General features: G+C 35.2%; 1 protein-coding gene across 5 annotated transcripts in view; it reads right to left on the bottom strand.

The window, feature by feature from the left end:
* Nucleotides 1–2,801: 2,801 nt before the first annotated feature.
* The window catches only part of TTC8 (tetratricopeptide repeat domain 8), a 36,330-nt gene continuing 17,618 nt past the window's right edge, over nucleotides 2,802–21,513 (bottom strand). For all 5 annotated transcript variants that reach the window (XM_010711809.3, XM_031553638.1, XM_019615818.2 and 2 more), the window contains 9 exons: nucleotides 21,304–21,348; nucleotides 15,233–15,318; nucleotides 13,958–14,045; nucleotides 11,402–11,512; nucleotides 9,294–9,433; nucleotides 7,841–8,015; nucleotides 6,459–6,581; nucleotides 5,094–5,177; nucleotides 2,802–3,478 (listed from right to left, as the gene is read on the bottom strand). In XM_010711809.3, coding sequence (XP_010710111.1) covers nucleotides 3,362–3,478; nucleotides 5,094–5,177; nucleotides 6,459–6,581; nucleotides 7,841–8,015; nucleotides 9,294–9,433; nucleotides 11,402–11,512; nucleotides 13,958–14,045; nucleotides 15,233–15,318; nucleotides 21,304–21,348 — 969 coding nt within the window. In that variant the 3' untranslated portion in view covers nucleotides 2,802–3,361. The remainder of the gene's footprint in view (nucleotides 3,479–5,093; nucleotides 5,178–6,458; nucleotides 6,582–7,840; nucleotides 8,016–9,293; nucleotides 9,434–11,401; nucleotides 11,513–13,957; nucleotides 14,046–15,232; nucleotides 15,319–21,303; nucleotides 21,349–21,513) is intronic.

The following is a 21,513-nucleotide window of genomic DNA, read 5'->3' as shown; positions in this document are numbered from 1 at the left end:
TTTTTTTCCTAGTGATGGCTGAGATATCAGTAAAATATTACTCCAGCCAGCAGAGCTCAGCAGTGCAGAATTTCATGTGTACACATTCATCTGCAGGGAATTCTAAGTTCACAACAGTACTAAACTTTTAATAAATTCCAGCAACCAGAAAAATTGTGTGAACTAACTTTGTCCAGATCCTCTGAGGAAAGTTCACCCCTTAATCGATTCCACAGTGGTTTTGTATCTCATGTTGTGTATTATATAGTGTGTTTGCACAGTCCCATCTGAAAGCATGGTAAATGGCAATTCTGAGCTTGGAATGAGGCAGAACAGGGTGGCATCTCACCAAGTCTTTTACTCAGCTTATTCAGTGTCCTGGTAGGCATCTGCTTTTTCCCTACACTTACCTTGAAATGATGTTTGACCTGCATTTCAGTCTGTCCTGTTTGGTCTTTGCTCAAGGGGCAAAGCTAATACCTGCCAGTAAATTTTCATGGCAACTGTTTCTTGCTGTTTGGATAGATGATACATGTCCTAGTTTTGACAAGTAGGTTGGTACGAGAGATTCTTCCAAGCTCTGTATTTTTTGCTGCCCATGCTAGGAAAACAAGTTATTTGGTCAAAAATAACTGTCACAGATGGCATTCACACACATTAGCATCGCTGGGGAAGGCAAAATAGCTGTGGTCCTACTGGTGTCAGGACATGAGGAGTAGCCACTGGGCGAGGGGTGGGTGAAAGAGAGCAGACAAATGAACACGCAGTCACCCGTTAGAAGGAGGACAAACATACAGTAGTGGGAAGTACCTTTCACAGAAGGTACCATAGCTTTTTTACATCAAAACTTGATGCTGCTCTGGCAGGTAATCACTAAATACTTACCAATTGGGTTCATTAAAAAGAACAACTGGATTAGAAAATTTGGCCCAGGTAGTATCAGAGATCTGAGTGACCCAAATCTCTAGCCTACAAAAAGAGGAAGCAATCAAAAGGAAAAGGAGAGAGAGAAAGCATGATAATTATTCAAAGTTTTAGAGTGACTGAACTGGCATGAATTGGCAAACTGCTCTTATCCTTTCCAATGTCATCTGAGGCTGCTTTTTGCAGACAAAATGATCCACATTTCAACCAGTTTTGTGACTGCTGCTTTAGCTTTGACATCCTGCAGAACAATCAAAATCCATTAATAAAACTATTCCTTCATTATGGACTTCTAAGTGGATTCATCCATCAGAAAGATTCCAGTAACAGAGCTTGTCTAGAGACCAACTGGAATTGGTGTTAGCAACCATAAGCTATGCAAACCTTTACTGTAGGGAGGTAGAAAACTTTAAGCCCTCCCATCAATCTGCTTTAGCGGTTTCATTCCAGACAACACTGCTGTGGACATCATCTCCCCTGTAGATTGAAAAATTGTGTTGTTTTCTTACATTCCAGTTTTTTGTTTTTTTTTAACTCCCAAGGGGCCTTATGAATGCTGGCTTGACACAGCTGGCGCTGTGCTACAGGTTAGATGAAAAATGATTGTGTTACAAAAATGCTGCCTACAATATTAAGGTCACACCATCCTAACTTGATTCTACCACAGAGATGAATACAGATTCTGATGCACTGTGCTATGCTGTGTCGTACTAAATTAACTGAGGGCAGTTTGCCCCAGGGCCTGCCGATTCATCTGTTCATCAGAGCTGGCGCTGAATTAACATAAAACAAAATCGAAAGATTCTTCCACAACAAACAGCCTGCTCATTCATCTGTTGTTTCACTGCAGTGCTGTTCTTGTTACCATATTTGATTTAATCTGTACACGTGCTAGTTGTGGAAAAAATAATAAAAATACTGTCATGCACTTGCTTTGGGGTATGAAAGGACAACAAAAGAAATAGCTGCTGTCTTTCGGGGCCATCAAAACACACCATGTAAGGTGTATTTGGAAGGATTTGCAAATGCTGTACATTAAGGAGCTAAAAAGGTTTTAATCCTTACTTAGAAGTGCGTGCATTTTAAATTAATTTACAAAAGAATCTTGTGCCATGTATTCCTTATCATATATTAGCCTTTTCCCTTTCAAAATCCAGTACTTTGGATTGATATCAAGAGAATAATGATATCAGATCTATGTTCTGAGGAGCTCTATTTGCTAAAATGAAGAGGTATTCAGTGCATCAATTTGAGTAGCGATCACAGTAGGTGGGATCATACAAGCACTTATGAGGAACAAGTGAACTGTCACACGGTGGATTAAAAATTGAATTTCTATTACTAGTTTCAGTTCCAGTTCATGTAGAAATAATCTTATTTTACTCTGCAATTTTAAAAATACTTTGAATTAATAATATGACATTCAAAAATTCTCAACCGTTGTATTTAAATTGCTAAGACAAACATTTTCTTTTCTGATAGCTTTGTAAGTTTAGCACTGTCAACTGGAAAGACCTAAGTACAGTCGATCAAAGGATGGAAGTTCCTTATAAATTCTTCCTCTTTAGCAAAAAGTAAAATCTTATTTAAATAATGACAAGTGGCAACTAAGGTTCTGTTTTAATTGGCTTGTGAGAATATTCTGACAGCACCAGGGTAGGGAGAGCACAGGTAACCACCCAATCAATGTTTTGTTCCCAACTGTTAATATGCACTTAGCAAGGTTCTTACATATCTTTTTCCCTCACTAAAATGAAGATTAAGCTCTCTTCTAGGTAGAGAGGAATACATATTTTGCTTAGTACCACTTCTGCTGTATTTCAGCTCCTTTACAGCCTCTGACTCTTACTTTCAAGGTAATGAGGATGTAATTCTAACTGACGTAAGTAAAAGCGACAAACCATAGAAACTGGAATTTATTCAATTCATGAAGTACAACAAGGAATATAAGAACTTCTGTTTTGTCTCCATTCCAAAAAACACAATTTTGCTTACCGTAGGTTTAAAACTTAACATGCAGTAAGAAAGTATAGAAGGTGTACTATCAAAACCAAGTCTGGAGACTAGTTATGAAGCATTCTTATTCTGTGAGGCTCAACAGATTGTCACACAAGAATATATAAAAACTTTTTTTTTTTCTGCAGAAAAGTCAGAAAAATATCTTCAGAAATGTTTATTAACATTAAATACATACTTATTTGTTAATAGCTAACTATTTGAAAGTTTTCATACTGGCAACATCCTGCCACTTCTGTATTCTTGGTTGTATGTAAGTGAAACATGTTTTCTAGCTGTGTTTTAAGATAACAGAAGCTAATACAGACTCCCAAACCTTTCCTGCTACTCTAAGTAGCATAGTGTTTGCAACAGGAATGGATTAAGTACAGTTTACCGACTTTGAATAAATCTATGTTCTAGAAAACTTTAAGCAGATTTTACACGTTCAAAAAATACGTTATCAGAGCATAGCAAAGCGCTCTTTTAGTTGTTTGATGAGGAGTTGTGTATCAACGTGGCCTGGAAATGCTTCCTCTGACTTTTGAGCAGCCATGTAACTCCTCTGAAAATCTCCAATCTGTAAGATACACAAAATAATTTTGTAAATACAAGCACGACAACATTTGCATCATCCATTTTGTGCAGTACATTTCTAATAGTCACAAATGTTTAAATGTAACCAGCTACGTTGGTCCTGAGTATGACCTCATACTTACTACAAGGGGTGACGAGAAAAAGACAGAAGTGTCATTTATTTATTTACTTTTAATGGGAGAGGTGCACGAAAACAATAACTTCATATCCTACCTGACTTGGAGGAAAGACAACAGGGTACGCTAAGCTCACTACTTAAAGTGAGAAGGAATAAAAAGGGGAAGATCTGATTTTAAATTTCGTTGAAGTACTGTCTTATAAATAGAGAAGGGAGAGAGCCAATCTGGCACCTGCAAGGGTCACAACCCCGTGTGACTTCCTGCTTCCTCACAGAGAGACAGGGATAAGATCAGAGAACTAATTAGGTGTATGTTACTCCTTTGCTGTTTTTAGAACTATGTTTGCACACAGTTTCCAACTTCTCTTTTTTTTTTCCCAAATAGCCAGCAGTTTTTTGGATGAGGGAAGTGCATGTAAGGACAGCATCTTAGAAAGCAAGTTCAGAAAAAAACAAACAAACAAGAAATGTTTGGGATCCCATCTAGAAAAAGTGATAGCTTCTGGATGGGAAGTGAGAGCTTCGTTTCCTGTGTGTCAGTCTACACACAGCTTTGGTACATCAGTAATTCTCTGAAGAGAAGAAAAACAGTCCAGGCCAGAGATTTCTGTCTTGTAAACCATCCCTTACACTGGATCTGTTATTGCACTTCATTAACAGCTAGATGATCTTGCCATCTGTCTCCTCCTACAACCAATGCAGTTCTTCTGGGCAAAAAAAATATGTAACGATGTTTGCAAACTAGGATTTACTCCTTAATTAGTAATTATAGAATGCAATTATTATAAACAGTCTTCCATTTCACAATGAAGATATGTTTATAAATTAATGAGTTATCCTCTCCTTGATGCCCGTACTTAAGTATCTGTAGGAGTTGTGCTGCTACACAAATGGACTCATAACATAATCTTAAAGTTGTAGGCTCCAGCCAAGGAGTACTTTTTTTTCCAATTTTAGGAAATTTTGGGACAAGTTTCTCTTTATAGGTGGTACTGTCAGATACTGTTAATTCAGTGTCTGAGACCTTACTATGAATAAAATATCAGCACACAAAATTCAGTGGTCATAAATCTGAAGAACAGACATTCCATTTGAGATCACTAAAATAGGAGTTTAATAACCAGTATTCTTTCAATAATTACTGATGAATCATTTGATACTTTATCAGTTCACATTCTGAAAAAGTCATTGACTGTAAAGACATGGAATTATTAATGGATCATTCATCTTCCAAACGTATTTGTAGAATTACAGTTACTCTGTAGCTAGTTGGCTACTCTTGACAGCAAATATCTGAACGACTGCTTTTACACAAACCTTCTGGGTATTAAAATGAAAATGTAACTTAAGTTTTATCTTGAGGTTATGCATTTTGTTTTTTATCCTACCTATTTAGAAAGAAAATAAAGTACTAACAATAAAAAAACCCTAGCCCAGAAAGGTTCAATTTTTAGATTTTAAGGATAGGATAGAGTCTTACCTTCTCTGAGAGTATTGCAAAATTAAAGTGGGGCTCATACATATGAGGTGCTAAATAAGAAGCAGTCTGCAGCAAAGCTCTTGCCTGGGTACAGAAAGAAACAAAAATGTTAAAAAATCTGTGAGGGAAGGGAGGGTGGGTAACAAGGATCTAATGCAATCTTCATAATTCTTGTAAGAAGTAATTTGGAGTTCTATTTATTAGGCCTTAACAGACTCCCAAATGACCATGCGTTCTGTTTTGCTCAGCCTAAATTGCCCAAACATTTTGAAGAATATGGTAAATAGTTTCTCCCATGAAAGAAAGAAATAAAGAAAAAGATCTTTGGGCCTAGGATGTACTTTTAAACAAATCACTGAGGGAATTTGAAGCTGTAAAACTTGACTCTGATTAAATACTGAACAATCTACTTGCTGGAGTCAGTCCTTTTTCTGACCAGCAAAACAATGTTAAAACTAATAAAAATTAAGTATCAGAGCATGCATTTTCATGCCATAAATTCAACAGAAAATTTGGATCAACTTCTGAACACATTCACTATAGCATGGAGAATGTGGAAATATATCACATCTTTTAAAAACAGTGATATCTGTAAAGTGGAAAGGTAGAGAGCATAGAATTCATTGACTCCCTCAATCCAGCAACTTTGAGCACATGCATGAAATAACATTGTGAAACAAAATAAATTCATAGACAAGCAAAATGTCTTCATATTTTTTTCTACACTTTTTGCTCTGAACGATCCTAATTTTTGTTATGCATGTGATGCAAGAAGAAAATTGAAAATTTTAAGCTGAAAAAGAGTATACAGAACATTTGATTACAGTGTAAAGGCTCTCTAGTCCTAGTTGTTAGCAATGACTTCTTCTGCAATGGATAGAAGTTCTACCTAGGATTTAAATGTCAGTAGTATGACTGAATACGAAACTGAAACCAAAACTCAACTTCATCTGTCACTGAAAACATCCAGTGCTGGGCTCATTTCCATGGTGATCTCCAGCCTACCTGAATAAAGCTAACTTCAGAATGATTTGCTCTTAAAAAATGTATTTTAAAGAGCCATTATATTATACTATATTGTAGCTCCCCAATGTCTACATGTACCCCAAAAATAGTCTTGCTCCCAGGCAGAAAGGTTAAAATAGTCCACATTAATTCTAATGGTTCAACAAACAGATACTATATTTTGCTGTATGTGTATAAAAGTGATTGCTTTCAGCCAGCTGTGTTTGTTAATTACACAGCTAACTGCAACATAACACAGCATACCCACTTTAGGTAAAATGAGCCACCAACTTTCCTGACGTGTTCTAGTATAAGCAGGCCAGAGGAAGCATTCTGCTTAGGTACATCTTCAACACCAACCTGTTCAATGTGACCTTTTTGCATTTCCAGCACAGCCAAGTTGTTGTAAGCTTCTGCATAGTCGTTATTGTTGACTAAGGTCAGTTTGAAACACTGGTAAGCCAGATTCAGGTCTCCTATCCCCTAAAAATAAAAACTGCATTTTAATTTGTGAAAATACTGGAAACAACATGCATCTGTTTTGCAGTCTTGGTTATCTTTTTCATCCATATGTACTACCATGAAGTGCAAATTACAATAAAAACATGCTGATCAGAACCATGTGTGCTTTCTTCCCAGATCATCTCATTTGCTTCTCATTCTTTATCCAGACAGCATTGTTCCTCTCCAGGACAAATTTCCATGCTTCAAGTGAGATTCAGTTCATCCAATTTAACTTTTAGATGGCAAGAGTATCGTCTAAAGACGATGCAATATGATACCTTTTATAACAAGGTAAGGAAAATAGAAATGTCTCCAGGCAAAAAATCATCCTGCTTCTCAGTCTCTTCATGGATTAAAAAAAAAGCCATATAAAGCTACTTATTACAAGATAGAAAAAGGGAGATTAATCTCTTTGTATGGAGCCACTGACTGCTTTAATGCTCTAGTTTTAGGACAAGACTGATACAGCATCAGGTTAAATCTTCTAAGTGAAAAATGATGAAAAATACACGCATACCAGTTCAGTTTTTGGTGCTTTAGGCAGTATAAATTAATGTGTTTATCCTAGTTACTGTACAAACAAGAAGAACAGCTGAGTTTCTCTCTGACTTAAGTTAAACAGTAATCAGCATTTGGACAGACCCTGTAATGGGAAAGCTAACAAAAACATTATTTAGTAACCCTATTCTGGGCAGATAAACAGATATCTAACACAACTTCTGGCAGAAGATCCATAAAAATGGTCACTTAATACGAATTAGTGCACAAAAAAGTTAACAAATTTTATTACATAATTACAAAATACTTTTGTTGCCTACCATAAGAGGGTAACATGCCTCCCCAGCTACCCACTGCTCAGCATTTTTATGACCAGAAAATCAATCTGATGTTTTATGTCACATAAGTTACAGCCCAGAGAAAAATATCTTGAATGCAATTTTTTGTTGGACTAGCCCCTAAGGGCTGGGACATATTGCAAATTTTCAGAAAGAATGGAAGGCTGAAGATGGTTGGGGAGGGAGTGTCTTTTAGTAGGAGTAAATTCTATTCTGTGATCAAACTTTGCCTCTTCTTCTCTCCTGAAATGCAAATAAACCCTTAGTTAAGTACTGTACTGTACTTTATCCATGACAATATCAGCTTTCATATTTCAAAGTACGACAGAGATTCCTTCCAAGCTATTTTCCAGTTTCTGTAAAATAATACTTTTTTAGAAGGACTGTTAGTATTTTTCGTACCACAGCCACGTGTCCCAAGTTGTACCACACATCTGCTGTCTCCTCTTCATTTTCAGCCAAAAACAGCGCACGTTCAAATGAAGTTAGTGTCATATCATACTGCTGGGCATAGAAGCAACAGAGGCCCAGATTGTTAAAAAGCTGGTAGTTATAAACACCCATCTGCAGGAGCCGTCTAGATTGAAAGAAAATATTAATTTATTTTTAAGATCAATTTAAAATATGAGTTCTATTCTTAATGACAAAATTATCTTCTCCTTAGTCCCTATTCCAAAAGAGTGTGGTAACCATGTAAGTTAACTTTATTTTGTGCTCAGACAATTTTGTTATAGTCCAACATTTGGTTAAGGTTTCATGAAGGGCAGTGCAGAGCACTTCTGGTTAGTAGAATTAAAGCTGTACAAAACAGTCTTCATGTAAATTAGATAAGTTCTGGCATTTTGACAGCGTCACGTGATCTGACTTTACTGTAAAACAGAGCTGTACACAGATTTTCTCCATTTCCTCTTTCCAGTCCTTTAACCTCAATCAGGCTGTAATTTTCTCCAGCTATTCTTCATAACTCTTCAGACTTCAAATTTTTGTTTCATTCCTATCCTTCTTTAATCAGTACCACTGCATCTAGTATATGAATCTACACTGATCTTACTTTTGAAGCATAAGTCAAGTTTTGATTCAAATCGATTTTGTCTTTTAGGATAGAGATGTTTTATAAAATTCAGCTGATTAACATTTATAGGGAAAACAGATATGCTAAGAGGGCCAGGGTTTAAGAGGGCTGCTGTCATCGGTATCACTGTGAGTTTCTAAACTTAAAGCATAAGGCAGCTCAGGTACACCAGACATGACGTAGCAGTGCTTGTGCCGACTTCAGTCGGTAATACATTCCTAGACTTAGGAATATGAGTCAGACTCCTTCGCAATGTGGCTGTATTAAAATAAAAAAAACAGGCATCATTTAAATGTCTTTTTATTACTTGCAGCAAAACACAAGGGAACCCCAGTCCACATTCAAGTAAGAGGTTTTGTGGTCACAACTACCCATGCCTTCAGGTAGAGTTTTTCAAAGCCCTCTCCTTCTCCAAAGGCTGAATAGGAAGCCCATATGCCTCCTGAAAGCAAATGAAGTTGAGAGTAAGGTACAATGTTCTTAAACTGCCTCATGTTGTGAGAGATCATTTCTGGTTTATTAATCAAACAATTGGTGATTTAAATAACCTCTTGATACCTCTACAAGCTTCATGTGCAGCAATGAGAAATTTTTGAGAGAGATGTAATTATCACTGGCAGAGAAGATATGTAAATTAGTGAGCTGATTTTATGGTGATCTTTGTCCAAAACTTTATCAATGTCTATCTCTTAGCATTCTTGTTTTCCTGTCAGCATTACAAAAGCCAACCCTATCAACCTTCTATGCATCCAGTTCCTCCTCCCTCCCCACAAGAACAGATACCTATAGAACCGCAGAGCTATCTCAGGCTGGTCTGAGTAAAAACGGTTACTGCCAATGCATGCTATTGCTTCCACGTGAGTATTGTCTTGTTTTAAGACCTCTTTATAGTACTCTGCAGCTGAAGATATATCGTTCATTTCCTATATAAGGGGGAAAAATCAGATTAATTCTACTTTTATCAGCAATTTTTTATAATAAAACTTACCCAAATGTCTATCTACTGAGTGCTTTATCTGTGTCCTGCACAGTACTTAATTGAGAGTAATACTGTATGCTTTTACAGTTCACTAATTGTACAGTGCTAAATCACTGATCAGCAACTTCTGAAGTGACACACATCCATGAGAAGAATGCATTTATCAATGCTAGCTGTACTTGTCATACTTCCATGCCATTGGTACAAAAAAGATATTTTTTCAAGAAAGACTGGCCATAAGCTCAGCATGTATAATGAGTATTTGCTAGTTTTTGTACAACACCTTAAGATACGCAGTACTGTCCAGCCAATTTCCCAGTAGGAAATCATACAGAAAACTTATTTCCCCTGACAATGTCTCCATAATTTTCAGTGTTTTCTAAGTCAACTCATGAATTGCTTTGAACATAAATGAGAGTATAATTGTACATGAAGAATTAGAATGTGCCTTTGAAAACAGGAATCATGGATATATTACCAAAACTTGGACTCGCTAGGATATGCCAGTTCAGAGAACTATATTTTATTTCAAAATATGCTTGGATATATGCTAGTAGGCAAATGAATCAGGGTGGATTCTTTGCTGTAAACAACATCACTGTTTCTGAGGAATGCACGTCACCACAAGACCTTGTTCCATATTAGAAGAAAATAAAGTGGTTAAAAACACACTTCTGTGTTCAGAGAGGAATAGTTTCTACCTGTGTGCTGTAGATAGATTGTACTTTCAATCTAGAGAAAGAACAAACTTTTATTTACCCTTAGCAGCACATTCAGCCATTAAAAATGTATTTCCTGCCATTAAAGGAAACAGTACTAAAGCTGTCCCTGTACGAATGCTTTTTTTAAAACCAAATAAGGTCCATAACTCTTTCTGCAACTAGAAAGCAGTGGCAGAGAAAAGTTCTGATTAAGATGCCTGATGCATATATTCCATTTATGACTGTGTAGCAGAACAGCCCTCTGCTGCAGTACAAATCTTTGCTAATAAAGCTATAATCCTGCACTCAGGTGTCAGTGTAAAAACTATACCCTGTCAACTGCAGGCTTCTCTTTAATAATTCCTTAAAGGGTTATGCAATGTTATGTATATGGTTCTGCAAAATCATATCCATATTAAAAACTGCTTAACAATTCAGAAAGAAATGCCTCCAAAATTATGCAGATATTTTCTTCCTTGCTGAAGGACAAAAAGGATTTAATATGAAAATGGATTAATGCTTAGGGGTTAGATGAAAATGATGAGAATAGGAAAGAATGCCAAATATGAATGTAGAAAAAAGAGCACCTCATGACTTTGTTTTAAACATTGGTTTGGGAATATAATCATTAAGTCCACTACTTAACATGAAGATACACATTTCAAAAATGCAAAATATGTGGTTACCAAGCTAAACTGAAACAACTACTTTAAAACTAATCCGAATTAAAATAACAACTATTTCCATAACTAAGAAACATGTTCCAACTGTCCTCACCAGCTTAACAAGTCAACTGTGACTTATGGGACAATAAGGACAACCCTTATCAGTAGTCTATCTCGCTGCTCCATTCTGCCAGCAGGCTGTTGGTGACTTAAGCAGTTCTAGTCCAATTTAAAATACTTGTAGATGAACTAGACCTAGATACATGGACAACATCTGGAACATTTGATTTAATGTGATTTTAAGATTTTAATGTTCTGCACATCTGAACAAGGGATAATAGGATCCCACTGTTGTAACAAACCACTGAAATAAGTGTCCAAGACTCCCCTAACACTACTTCGGAATCTTAGATTGTATTATTGCATTAATTAATACTGTAGATCAGTGTGCTTAATTTCTGATGTCTTTACACTTATATTCAACTGCTGGCTCTTCTACTTGCTTGGGCAGCTAACCTTGGCCACAATTACATATTGCATGCATACCTCGTAGATTCTGGCAATTCCACAAATAAGTGTCACTTCTCCTGGAAATCGTTCTAATCCTTGCTTGAAAAGGTTTACTGCTGTTACAGGCTGATCCAAACGCACATACACCTAAGAAAATAAAGTGTATAAAAAATTAAAATGTCCTTTTATACTCATACTCTTGTTCTACAAGGGAGGTTAAATGGAAGGAATGAATCCTCCCACATTAGCTGAGATTGTGGATAATATTACAAAAATAAGGCAGCTAATACTGAATAAAGATAAAATAGGCTAATTAATATATTAATATAATAGGCTAATTAAGATAATTACATTTGAATTTATATCATCTAGACATTATTAATTAATCTAGACATTACTAATAAGCTAAAAAAGGTTATCACCATATCAAAATAATAAAACTTTGACACTGAGGTGCACGTATTACCATGAATATTTTCATGTTTAATATAGTTCTAAAAATGTATATCTGGGCTTGAAAGTACTGCATATTCAGGTTGATAGTGCTGAAATAACAAAATATTTTACTTAGTCTAATTAGACTTTACTGCACCAGGCAGTGATGCTGTCAAATTTCCTTAATGCTCTGCCAGCTTTTCCTCTCACATAAATAATAAAATCCCTTAGCAGCAAGAAGGCACTTCAGTCCTTGTGATTTTGGCTTCTATGCTGATTATGACCACATGTGATGTGGATAACTTTGTGTGATAATTAGATAGAGGATGTCAATGTGTTGATAGGGGCCACCTCTGCAGCAGTCTAAGAGTACAAATCTAAAGCTTTCCCGTTGCGGGATATCTTAAAAAGCAGCTACAGCAAAGGAAACCCTCCTCACTCACCTACTTTGAGAAACTAGATGACTACAGTGACTTATCTGTCTCCCACTGAGTAGGAAAGTGTTTGAGTGCTCCTGATGGAAAAATATCACATTTAATAGCAATACTTGACATACCTGAAATTTTAGTAACCTGGAAGTTTATTTGTTTGCATGTTTGGTTTTTTACCTCATCTAGCTATGAAGCTATCTTCATATTGTTAGAATAAGAACTATTAAAAAGAGGAGATAAACTCCATAAGATATATTCCTTTTTAAAAATCTTTTTGTTTATGAAGTACATTTTATCTTTTACCCTGGTATAAAAATCCCAGCCAGTCTGGGTCATGAAATACTTTGTAACTTCTCAACAATCTTGACTTGTTTTAATGGTCTCTACTTTTTCAGTTTTCTTTCAATCTTTTAACCTTTCTTTCATAAATTACATTTCAAAGGAGTTAGCTTTCAGGAAAACTTAAAATAGAACTAACAAACTCTTGCTAACTGTTGTTATAGAGAATGTAACAAGAAAACTAATAGGGAGTGCAGTATTGGTCAGTTTACACTGAACTTGAGGTAATCCTATTAGTTTTTCAATGGCTGCTTAACTCAAGATTTATCTTCTCAGTATTGTCAGATCAAGATATAACTCAGTGTCCTATTCTATTGCCTGTCCACCCACAGTCACTAACTCATGTTGTGTGATGCCTTCTACTTGAGCTAGCTGGTCTATGGAGTGGGAAGTAGAAGTTCAAACCTGCTCTTACATGAGCTGGTGGTGAGAAATAGCAGTACACATCTCCCATAATAAATCACTGTTTGTTAGTCCAATCCAATGTTAGTTGGATCATTCTTCGTAGATAATGTATTTTGCAGAGTGACTCCTGTTAGTGATACAATTCTAAAATGACTAAGCTCAATGAATAAACTAACTCAAACTGCTGTACTGAAGATACATCTTCAGATATAAATGGTAATTTACAAACCAAAAGTAAACAGCTCAAGAATACAAAGGTACAGCAAGTATCATAATATGAATAACTAAATTATCTACTGCTAATGAGGATTTGTGGATAGATTTGAGACAGCTGCCTTGACAAGAGCTGACAGCAAAACTGATTTCATCTCTTTTTAGTACTACAGGAAGAAAAATGCAGGTTTAGTTTCTCAGAGGCAATCTCACTTTGAATGTCTTGGAAAATGCTTAGAGTCTGATGTGTGTGAGATCTGCAAATAAGTAATTCTGAGGCTCAGCTGTGCTATTTGCTTTCTTAAGGATTTTAATGCCTTTATTTAAGCAGAACATTCTTTTCTTCAAGGTCTCTGACTGCTTTCTCAGTTTGTTTTGATTTTGCTTGTGAAACTATGATTTTGATCTTCACTCTTCACTTACTGATTTATTCCATTAGTTTCCTAGGAGACCATGGATAGCTACACTATTCCTCATACTGAAACTCCAATAATTATTTAGCTGTGTAATCTCACTGGACTTTAGAGCAAAGAACAGAGTAAGATACCAAAAGGGATTTTTTTTTCATGAAATCTGGAAGGTTCAAAATCTTTTTCAGACTATAGATTTCAATTTCAACTGTAAGCATCTTTTATCTCATGTTTATGTGGAGATCATACACTATAAACTCAATGGTGTTATCAAACTCAATACTCAGCTTTTCTGGTGTATGGACTTCTCAACGATAAGTTGGAATTTCAATTCACTCTGAAATAAGCAAATGACTTACTTTTGCCAAATACAAGATTGTATCAACCATATCCTGTTGCTTGAGAGCTGACTTGAATTGTTTTTCAGCTTCTCGAAATAATCCTAACCTAAAGAGACGACAGAGAGATGTAGAAGGTTGAGGGTTTTTTTGTTTTTCTTTTTTAAATAAAAGCTTATTAATTAATGAAGCAGGGCACACTAAACCAAAAAGGAATTGTCCAAAACCATACTTTAACGTCACGCAAAGAAAACTTATGTTGAATATATTGAGATTATAAAGACAAACATTTAAAATTATGAAAAAGACAAATTCATGACATCACAATTCTATGGAAGACAACAATATGTGATCCTAGTTGTCTGATATAAGTGCACTTTGAATGACTGTAAAAAATATTTTTGACAACATATGAAGTTAACATTCTTTTAGTATTTGTCATTCACTGCTCTTTCTTGAAAAACAACAACAACAACAACAAAAACCCATAGATATTCCTGTCATGAAAATTAATATTACTAAATTAGAACATTATCAGTCTTTTTTCATCTACGGTCACTGTATGTTTCCCAGTGAATACAGAGAACCCTATTTAGCATTTTTAATCTTACTAACAATAGTTCTCTCTTCTCATTCACGTAAATACTCTTAAAAATAATGCATAGTTCCATGTGAAACCTACTGCTTTATGAATAGCAGTAGAGACTTCTGCTACTTTGGATAGATAATAGAAAGGACAGTAGGACATTGCTTGCTGGTTTTTTTTACACAGGTTTGCAGAGGAACATGAGAACTTCTGGGTCTTGCACAAGTCCCCAGATGACAATGTATTCTGGCTGTATATTGTTAATAATAACAGTATAATAACACTGTTTCTGGTTTCCGTCTTCTGGAACAAATATAACAGTGGCCCAGTCTTCTCAGTTGCCATCATCTCATTATAATCCTGCATTTCTACTCCTTGGGTCTTCCTGCCCAATACAAAGCTGTCTTGTTTAACTGTTATTTCTTTCATCACCTACGTTCATTCTGTTAACAGTAGTTTTGTTTATTTACTGACTCTTCAAACAGTGCCTTCAAAAAACTTTAATGAAGTTGAAGCTGCAAATAATTTAGTTATTTAAAGGTACTCAATACTGGCTCTTTCACCTTCAGCACCAGACCCTAATCTCCTTGTATTAAAGTACAGACCTTTCTAACTAAAAAACACTGAACTATTTTTGACTCTTCAGCACACAGCAGCTCAGGTCCTGCACTTTCACTCACTGATCACTGAAGAAATGAACAACGGCTTACCTATAGAAACACTTCCCAATTTGGACTTTCCACCACCAGTCCTTGAATTGTGCGTGTTCAGTGGCAAGGGCTGCCAAATCTAGAGCCTTCCAAAACAAACCCATCATCTTAACATTAATATCTTCAATATTTACATAGAGAAAAAGAAACATGAAGTGAACAACATAAAAACTTTTCTAAAGAGAAAACATTGAACAAACAGTCCTGGTAAACCTGAGTGAGTGCACAGATTTCTTTTCTATTTTTACAGTTTGTTGCATAAAGTAGTTGAAAGGATAACTTTTTTCCTAATAGTTTCTGGTAGTGCAAGAAGAAAATACAAAATTAATTTGATTAGAGTTCTAAATTGCAGCTTCAGAACTCCAGACTTCCCTTCTTGGTTCATGGTAAGTTGTTGAAAACTAGTAGAAATATACTAAAGAAATTGTTCTGCCAGTTTGAAATACTACAAAAATTGTCATCTCATTGCTAGTATCAGGCTGCCTCCACTTCTTGGAACTCTCAGGTTATGTAAATAATTACACAATAGTAAAAACAGACAATCTCAAGAAATAGCTACTGATAAGGGTGGAATGCTAGGATCTCTTCTACCTGGTATACTGGAAACACAGGTACACTCATCAATGTGCTGTCATTGGCTATCATAGACAGAATCTGTGGCTTTTTGTGTTTTAGCTATCATTTCTAGACTTCTCTTAAACTGATGTTTTCTGTACCAAAAGCTACCAAAAAGCAAATATTATATTTGTTTATTCAAAATTCCAGTTTTACAGAGAATATATCAAGGTGACACAATGTGCTTTTTGTTTTAGGAATAGTCTTAAAAGCTTTAAAGCATAAAGAAATATAACAAAGAAATTATTTTCTCTGTTTTAATGAACACTTTATAGATCACAGAGATAAGAAACTAGATGTCTGTTACAAATAATGTAGAAGAATTCTGTGCACTGCTCAACTTGTTGCACAAAAAGCAATAGTTTCCAGGAAAAAATTGTCAAATACTTGAAATACGACAGAGTCTAATTTAGTGACACCTGCCTTTGGGCTTGATTCCTGTTTTTTGCTAGCTGAGGCTGAAGTAATAAACAAAGAGTGGCAAAGTCAGTGGAACTGCATCAACTTAAACAGGTTGCTCTCTTTTGCCTCTGTGAAAAAGAATGTTTTTTGTAGCAATTTGGTTTAAGGATTTGTTCTGATAGTGTCCTCAAGTTGAGAGACAGCTGTCAATCTCAGCTTCTGTGACAGAAGTGAGAAAACTGAGGACTGCTTACATCCCTGAAGTCACTATTTGTTTCAGGTATGTGGAATCCTAGAAGCCCTCAGATGCCAGAGATTATCTTTGCTGCCTTTTGTTTCTTAATAGCTTTGCAAATTGCACAACAGGACTCCTGGACTACAGCTACATGGGGAAAAACTTGCTTCAAGAAAAAAATCACGCATCCTTTCTATACAAATACTTTCAACTGAAGGTACATAAGCAATTCTATACTGGTATGCTTCACTGAGAAAATTCTGGAAAGCAGCTGAGTTTTCAAATTTGTAAAGAATGTGTGCATCTGTCAGATACCACACCTGTTTCAAACAGGCCACAAGCAGCCACATAAAAGAAGTAAGGATCATCCTATAAATAACATACTTTAAAGAGCCTTCCTTAGAGCGTTCTGGTGACAAGGATTCAAGGAGAAGGCCTGAATTTCAAACAGCCATCCCTTCTGTAGCTACACATTCAGCTTTCTTTCTGGTATCCTAATTATTTCTGAAAACTATTTTATGCAAGGCTAACAATTCTGGCTGCTATTGGGAAGCAGGAACTAAGACTGCTTCAGGCGTAGTAGACCATAACAAGAGTACTTTTGCTGTTAGTGCAGACGTTGGAATCTTACTGTGATCTTATTACTAGCATCAAGAAACAAAGCACAACTTTATTCTGAAATCAGTTTCTGAAACTCAGTAAATCCTGTTTTTATACTTTTCTGTTAAGGAAATGGGAAAGGAGTAGGAATATCCTATTCCTGATCTTTTACATGTAATCACAAAACCCACAAATATTATCAACATTTCTGCAGAGTTTGCCAAAAAAGTCTTTATGCGTATCAGCATCAGATTCCTGCACACCAGTAGTTAAGACTTTCTGATGGTATTACAATGAATTCTTTTGACAATGTGGCCTTTGAAATGTTAATTTGTTAAAACAGACTTTCAAAATATTTCAGCTTCATTCTGATGCAAACTTCTTTTTCAATCACACAGTTAAGGTACAAATCAACGTTCAAACTGCACAGCATGTTAATTTAAAAACAATAATAACAGTTCTAAGTGTTCAAAGTGTTCTCCAGCCCTGCGCATTGCTGAGTATTGGTACAGTCATACTAATATCTAGTAGAGAAAGACAGTGAAGACTGTAGATTGACAGACACTGTTACCTACTTTCAAGGATTTTCACTTGTAACATACGTAGCAGGGGAAAAAAAAAGAGAAAAAAAAGGATTGTCCAAAAAGTTTTAATTAATTTTAGGATAAAGATACAAACTAGTATATATCATCTGGGAATACTGGTCAGCTGAGACTGTGACTCTTAGAGCACTTAGCATATTTATTCATGAACGCAGGAGTCTCTGTCATCAACAACATTAATCCTGGGAGGTCTTTCATGCTATATTTAGCATGATTCTGAGACTTTTTTTAAAGTCTAAATTTAAGACTAAATTTATTTTTTTAACAATTACTCTCCTTAACTAAACTGTGCTATATTACTACAGTCCTACAAGCTGTATTATACTATTGTATTGCAAAATTAAATCAGTAAACACATATTTATTTCAAACTCGGTTATTTCATTCATGGCATTGTCATCAAGAAATTGTATATAATCAAGAAATTATATATATGGAAACAATAGGAGGCATCTATTGCTTCTTTCACATGCTGTTGGATAGAAACAATTCTTCCAGCAATTGTTATTGACTAAATTCTTACTTGCAGGCAAACTGACACAGGATAATCTAGAAAACAGCTGAGTAAATGACATCAACCATGGTCAATTTAAAACAATTTATTTGGATGAGTGTCTTCTGAAATTCTGTGGTTTGTAAATCATTCCATTATAAATAGATTTCTATCAGAGTATATTAACTTCAAATTATTACGAAGAACAAGGGTGTATCACAGGTCTTAATTTCTGGACCCCAAGGATATATCATACATTCTTTGTTCTGCCTCAGGACAAAATGTGTTGTTATCATCATCTACCTACAAACAGTGGTAGGATACAATGTCACAGCCTCCTGTTGAAATAAGTAGAAGCTGAACTATTTCTGGACAAGTCTTTTAAACTGCTCTGCTCTTACTGCACATAGGCCATAAAATGGCATTTAGAAATACTCAAGGAATATAGAAAGCCTGTCTTCAAAATAGAACAAGTCAAGAAAATAATGCATAGGGTAATAGGAGTTTCTTCAGAGAAGTATTAGTATTACAAGTATTAGAATTATTAGTATTAGTATTAGAAGTATTTCATTAAGGTAGATGAAAGAATTTTGAATGCATTTCCATGTGCTGAATAAGCTCACTGCTCTTCTTCCTTCCCCCAGGTTATGACAATTGATAGATTACAGATATACTTACAGTTAATTTAAACTGAGTTTCTAGTGTTATTTGTGTGGTTGAATGCACACTGATTAATGATATTCCCAACTGAAATTGCCATGACATTTTTTTTCTTTCTATAGACTGGCTGAATACTAAACAGAAGCAAAGTGATAGAACTGCTGCCCTTGCTTTTAAAATAATAATGCAGTTGAAAACACATTGTTCCAGATCAGCAGGGTGACAAAGGAACATACCCTCACTGTTACTTTCGTGTTTTATTTGTAAAACTGCAGGAAATCATCTTTAAATTCTAGCCATGCAGATAGATTGCTAGTAGAGGTTCTTCCATCAGTGCAGTCACACTGAGCCAATTTCCCAGGATTTGATCTAAACTCTTTCCAAGCTTTTTCATCTCATCTTATGCAGAAAGCTGTTTTTTTCCAGAGATGCAAGAAATATCACTGAATGTTGGATGATCAAGTCAGATTCCAGTCAACTTTTAAACCATCAACATGTCTACTGAATCCAAAATGATCACAATCTTTTCAGGGAGAAGGGAGAAAACGAATCAGTGAAATGTCTTTGTTAGCAAGGGTGAATCAACAGTGACACAGCTGAGTTAAAGCCAAAATTATTTATTTTTCAGTTCATGAAAATTTCATGCAGATGAGATTCAACAGGAAGGAAGGACAGCTTGGAGAACTGAACTGCATTGAAAATAGTAGAGAAGAAAGTGTGGAACAAAGAGAAATAGATTCAAGCATGAGTAAGCAAACTGAACAGTACCCCAAAAAACCTTAGTAAAACCCACTGCAAACTAAAGGCACCTTGTACTGTGAACTAAGACATTTTTTTTTTTCATGGACAAGATGCTATTATTAACCGAAAGTGTCAAACTCTCTATCATTATACAATAAATAGTGGTGACTAAGCAACACTGACACTTCTTTGCTTTAAGATTTACTGGGTGCATAAAAAAACAGAGTCAAAACTTTTCTTATAAGTCAGTCGGTAATCCTGGACTCTCAGCAGAGATTTCAAAGCACATGCCGTAGAATTCTTCTAAGAGCGTTTTTTTGGAGTGCTTGGAAAATTACTTGCATTATATGAAATTATCTGACCAGACTAAGGATCCTTCAAGTATGGGTTACATTCTGGGACCAATTCTTAGTGAACAGAGTTCCAAGTAACAAACAGCGTTCCTATTATTAGAGGCATAAAAAGCAGGCCCTTGATGTTGATTATGAGAATATGTAAATGCTAATTGCAGTTTCTCTCTGATGTATCTGACAATTGCACTTACTGGTTCAACCACATTTTGGATTAACAGTGCATTGCAATTCAATCCTCTTAGAAAAATGCTATGCAATAAATTGACAGTGTACCACTAGAATCATTTGATACTAGATTAAAAGCTCCACGTAGCAGTACATTTGGAATTGATTCTGATCTGCGCTGTCAACAATGAAATATATTTATGTGTTATTAACTGTGGAAAATGACAGTGTCAAAGATGTAGCATTGGTGTTTAACTTCGTATCTAATCACAACCAGTTAGGAGTCCAGCAGAATGCACTACTGACACTAGCAATTCTCTAATAGAAACTTCAAGCAGAAATTTTGATTCTATTTCAACTTGATACACATATCCTATAGAGTACGGAAATATTCTGACACTTTATTTATTCAGTAAACTAATTATTTCCCTGGATGAGCTGCCAAAAAAATTCTGCAACCTTTATTTCTCAAAGTTTAAACAATATGTACTCAAATTTGATCTTCCAACTCAGTGCAACAACATATGAAGAACAGCAGAAGAAAAATTTTGTATAGCATAAGAGGCAAACTATATCATTAGGAAAACTTGTGGAGAAAAAATGTTATAGACAATGGTGTGGACAATATACTCTTTCCCTTGAGACTACAGAACACCTCAATGCTATGGAATTACATTTCTAACAAAAGTGTCCAAACTTCTATTGATATTTTATTCTTCTGTAGTTAATACATTTCATTTCCACACACACAAATGCATAAGCAACAATCTCAGTGGCTTGAAATGTCAAACAATGCTCAAGACAATAACTAACTACTTGTACTCTATCAAATATTTTCACCTTCTTCTTGTAATAGGCTATCTATGTCCTATCACTTAATGTCAGGCCTTGAATGCTCTGAATCTTCTAGACAGTTCAATAATCTGATGTGTACTACTGCTCAGACTCCAGTAAATTCTGTAAATGTGAAATCATTTATTATGAGATTCTTACCATATTGATAGATAAGGGATCTAATTTTACAATATTAGAATATTTTGCTTTAAAAAAAAAAAAAAAAAGGAATAATCAGTATCTTGGTATTTGCACTTCTGTATTAAGATATGATGCACTACCTGGATCCTTAGTTTAATAGAATAGAATACTAAAAGAAATAACAGAATGATACTTAATAAAAACTGAAAATGGAATATATGAATTACTCACATTTTTAACGTCATTTTCATGGTGAAAAATATATTCAAACAGTGCCTGTCAGAAGAATATTTAAAACAGTTATATTTGAAGGTGAAAAATAGTAAATGTTATCTAAAAGTAATTCAGAATCTTGATTACATCTGGTAGAATATAATTCTTTGTGCAAGCAATTATATTTACACATTTCAGCAACTGAAATATACATTTCACTAAGACCTG

The sequence above is a fragment of the Meleagris gallopavo genome, chromosome 5 (genome assembly GCF_000146605.3).
Source record: "Meleagris gallopavo isolate NT-WF06-2002-E0010 breed Aviagen turkey brand Nicholas breeding stock chromosome 5, Turkey_5.1, whole genome shotgun sequence".
Taxonomy (NCBI): Eukaryota; Metazoa; Chordata; class Aves; order Galliformes; family Phasianidae; genus Meleagris; species Meleagris gallopavo.
Note: the sequence above shows the minus strand (reverse complement) of the source record. Positions and strands in the feature narration are given on the sequence as shown.